The sequence below is a fragment of the Myzus persicae genome, unplaced genomic scaffold, assembly GCF_001856785.1.
Source record: "Myzus persicae strain clone G006 unplaced genomic scaffold, MPER_G0061.0, whole genome shotgun sequence".
NCBI lineage: Eukaryota > Metazoa > Arthropoda > Insecta > Hemiptera > Aphididae > Myzus > Myzus persicae.
In genome coordinates this window covers 1-4,637 of record NW_019101873.1, presented here as the reverse complement: position 1 = coordinate 4,637, position 4,637 = coordinate 1, and the positions used below count along the sequence as shown (strand labels likewise).

At 28.0% G+C, this 4,637-nt stretch overlaps 1 protein-coding gene across 1 annotated transcript; it reads left to right on the top strand.

The window, feature by feature from the left end:
* Positions 1 to 97: 97 nt before the first annotated feature.
* Positions 98 to 3,829, top strand: LOC111030624. Its single transcript, XM_022310209.1, has 2 exons — positions 98 to 626; positions 2,983 to 3,829. The coding sequence occupies exons 1-2, from the start codon at positions 491 to 493 to the stop codon at positions 3,792 to 3,794; spliced, it is 948 nt and encodes a 315-aa protein (XP_022165901.1). The 5' UTR covers positions 98 to 490; the 3' UTR covers positions 3,795 to 3,829.
* Positions 3,830 to 4,637: the final 808 nt, after the last annotated feature.

The window sequence follows — 4,637 nt, the reverse complement described above, 5'->3', positions numbered from 1 at the left end:
ATGGCTAGGTCTCGGGGAGGGGGGATCTAATAATGTATCATAATAATTATTTATTAGATATTTATATTATTATCATGCGGCGGACGGCACCTTTAGGTATTGGTCACACTACGCCCGATATCGGCCGAAAAACGTTCGGCCGAATTCGGCCGTATACGCCCGAATATATTAATTCAATTGAATCTATTTATAATGGTCACACTAGTTCAGAATAATTCGGCCGTATACGACCGTTAACGGGCAAAAACAATATTATTTGTTTTTATCGGCCGTTTGAAGCCGAAAATGGATATTTCCCACGCATCGTCTACCAATCCGAAATAATACCAATATAGTTGAACAATTATTATTATTAGGTTTTATTATTATTAGGTATTATTATTCATTTACATCAAACACTAGTAAGAAGACGGTACGTCATACGTAACTAGTTTTTGTGTTTCATTGCCTGTGTTTTATTTAAAAAAAAGTATCTTGGAATTTTGAAATAATGGTTGATTGCGAACGACTAATTAGTTTAGTTTTTGAAAGAGAACCTATATGGGATTCTACAAGCAAAAAACACCATAACAGAGATGTAACCAGAAAATTGTGGCAGGAAATTGAAAAAGAAATGCAGGTCAAAGGTAAGTAAATATAAAAATATAAATACATAAATTTCATAAAATATTGTAATTGAGATTATTGTTTATTATTATTATTATTAATATTGTGATGGTGGTAAATCTGAATTAAATTTGATAAATAGGTAATAAATAAAATACAAATTTAGGTATGAATAATTATATAATATTATTATAGGTACAATTTAACAATTGTTACTTTTATATTATAGCTCCAACAGTTGTGAAATAATCTTTAAAAGTATCACGTATTATGTATGCTTCCGTTCTTGATCTGTTATTGCGTCTAGATACTGAATGTGTTTCTGAGTTGATGGTTGGGTCACGCCGAACCTGCTCCAGTAGTGTTTCATCTACACTTTCTTTATCGATGATAATATTATGCAATAAACATATAGTCTTAATAACTATATCAACATGTTCCGGGTTCATTTGAAGTTCGGATTTTAAACATCTCCATTTCGATACCAAAATTCCAAAAGTGCATTCAATCATACGCCGAGCTTTGCTCAAACGGTAATTAAATGTTTCTTTTGCCGAATCCAAATTTTTATCGAATGGATAGGGTCTTAATAGATAATCTTTCAGTGGATATCCTTGATCACCCAATAGAACAAATGGCATTGGAGTAGTTGTGTTTGGTAATGGTCTGTAATTAGGTACATTGAAGGATTTAGCTTCCAAATTTTTAAAAATATTTGATTCGGTAAATATTCCACTATCGCTCTGTCGTCCGTATGCTCCTATATCAACCGATATAAATTTATATTTGGCATCACAGACTCCTTGTAAGTGGACAGAAAAGTAACCTTTGTAATTATAAAACATCGAACCAGAGTTATTTGGGCATTTTATACGTATATGTTTTGAGTCAATACATCCAATACAGTTCGGGAATTTCCATAGTTTCTCAAAATCATAGGCAATTTGTTCAAATAATTCAGTGCTTGGGAACGGCATATGAATGCTAGAAAAAACCTCCCAAATAGCATTACAAGTCTCGTAGATAATTTTACCAATTGTATTATGGGCCATACGGAATGAAAATGACAACGCTCGATAAGATGTGCCTGTAGATAGATACCTAAAAAATACAAATAAATAAACATACATTTCCTTGAAAAAAAATAAGCAATTATTGGCAAAACAAATCAAAGAACTTCTAAAAGTTTCAAGTACCCAGGAATAATATTTTTATGGTAATACTAAACTTGAACTTAAATAAATAAAAAATAATTATGTACATTATGCATGTACATGCATATATAATATTATGTATTTTTAATATTTTTAAACTGCTATTGTACTTAACAATTTGTGTGAGAAACCTTGTATTACATTTTTCAACTTTTTGAACCTTTTTCTAACCTTTTTCTATGAATGTCAATAAAATTGTATTTGTTGAGTAAAAAAATCTTAAAAATTTAATATAAGTCTCCTAATATATTGTTACAGTGATATTTTAAAAATATTAAAAATCTAGCCACATTTTTTTTTTATAAGCATTTAAAGTTCAAATATTGATAAAATACGTAAAAACAACGAAAATGTGCAAATTATTTTGGAGCTAGAAATTCATAAAAATGTTGCTTTGTAAATCTAAGATTTGAAAATGTAAAACAAGATTCCTCATAAGTTTGTCCACCTTTAACAAAAAAAAATTCTACAAGATAGTCAAATTAAATTTTTATGAGCGTTTGAAGTACATATTTTTACAACATTGGATATTTACTCGATTTCTCAATAACTGCGAATACATGTAATTTTCACTGAATGTTTATATTTTCATTTTCTAAACTTAAATAATGTTGACTCATTCTTACGGTAAATTTCAAATTTCAATTTTTTTAGTTTTTTTTTTATAAATATCAATACAATTTTATGTGTTGGACCAAAAATCCTTCAAGACTCCTGATATATTGCTACAATAGTTAGTTGAAAATATTAAAAATACATAGACATAATTTTTTTTATAAGAATTTGAAGTTTAAATATTAACAATATTTATCAAATTTAAAATTTAATAATTATTTTGTAATTAAAAATTGATAAAATATTCAAATTTTGTAGCTAAGGATTGAACATTTAAAACCTTCTCCATAGGTATAAGTAGTTATTTCCATAATCAAAAAATCTAAAAATATACACGAACACAGTTTTTTTTTAGTTATTTAAAGTTCAATTTTGAACGAAATTATATTTAAATAGCCATGAATAATGATTTTACTTATTTTCTAAAATTGTATAATATTAATTCAACTTACCGCACGGATGCCGTAAATAAAAACAACTAAGAAGTAATAACAATACAAATATAATATAATATAATTATAATATGTATAAACATTTAGTAGGCTAATTTTTTTTTTTTACATAGGTGATATTTTAAAGACTAAATGGGCAAGTTTAAGAGATACATTTAGGAAAGAATTTAAAAAATTAAAACGTCCCACAGGATCAGGATTAGAAGAAGCTGTTGAATCTCAGTGGAAATATTTTGAGTCGTTATATTTTTTAAAGGATAATATAACTCCTAGAAAAATGGTGGGAAACATAGTAGAACGATCAAAAACTCATATTGATGAACAAGAGAGCTTTCCAAATTCACCATGTAATTCGTCCATTGATGTCGTGAATGATTTTGATGAAACAAGTTTTTCTGAAAAACGTACTGAAAATCCATCGTCTGGTATTTTATCTTTTGAAGAAGGACCATCATCAAAAAAAAAGAAGGGAAGAAATGATGTGATGCAAGATTTACTAGCAATCGAAAAACAAAAACTTCTACAGTTCAATACGATACAGGCAAATTCACAAAAAAAAAATAATGATGAAGATGAAGATTTTCATTTCCTTATGAGTTTGTTGCCTCATTTAAGAGAAATACCAAAACACAGAAAGTTAGCTGTAAGGCTTAAACTTCAAAATGTTGTAATGGCAGAACAAACTGAAAATACCACTGGATCAAGTAATACTTTTACTCCTTCAACATTCTTTGTCAATTCATCGATTCCCCCTATAACCTCATACTATATGCATCAGCCCGAATATACTTCAACAAATGGCCAGTCTAATATTAAGAACACTATTCCTTGTGGTCAACCAAACTTAAATCCTACAGCTGTAGATAATGCATGTTTATCTTCTTGGCCAAACATTAACAACGAATAAAAAAAATGTATATTTTATAAGCAAGTTAATTTTTTACTATAATATTAAAAAGTTATGTATATTATTTTTTTTTTAAATTGAAAGTACGAAACGTTGTTTTTCTTATTAAATTGTTCAATAAAAGTTGTTTTCATTATTTTATTCTCATAAATTTGTTCAATAAAATTTTTTACTATTTTATACTGATCTATTTTTTCAATAACTTTATTCGTGTTAAATTAAATTTGTGTAAAAAAAACATAATTATAGCCTCGGAAAATTATAATTATCTCATTTCATATTAGTTATTTTATATATTAATTGAAAAATTATAAAGTAATGATTACCTATTAACAATAATATTAATATAAATAATAATATTTACCTTAAAGTTACTACAAGTCTTTCTTCTGGAATTATGCATTTTCTGAAACTGCAATACTTTTCTATGTATGGACGAATTTTTTCCAAAATATAAAAAAAGGTTTCAGGTGATACCCTCATATATTCAAAAAATTTGATTGGCTGTTTTAAAAGTTGTGGGAAAAGCGTGTGAAATTCACCATATTTTTCCCTTTCTTCAAATATTCTGTTGACCCACCATTGCCTTTCTACTTTTTCACTGAACAGTAAATACTTTAGAACAGGACTGGTTTCCAAAAAATAAAGTTGGTTGATTACTTCCATTTCATACAACTAGTGAACACGAATGAGGCATATTACAATAAATTCAAACGGTTGTGTATATTTGACCGATGACGGGTGTAGTGAGACCAGAAAATTCGGCCGATAAATGAACCCGAAAAATCGGACGAATTTGACGGTCTCGAATCGGCCAATATCGGGCGTAGTGTGACCAATACT

Excerpts from the sequence above, each read along its gene's own strand:
- LOC111030624 (XM_022310209.1), top strand. The coding sequence starts at position 491 with ATGGTTGATTGCGAACGACTAATTAGTTTAGTTTTTGAAAGAGAACCT. Across the intron at positions 627-2,982 it reads AAAAGAAATGCAGGTCAAAG|TTTTTTTTTTTTACATAGGT; the intron begins GTAAGTAAATAT and ends TTAGTAGGCTAA.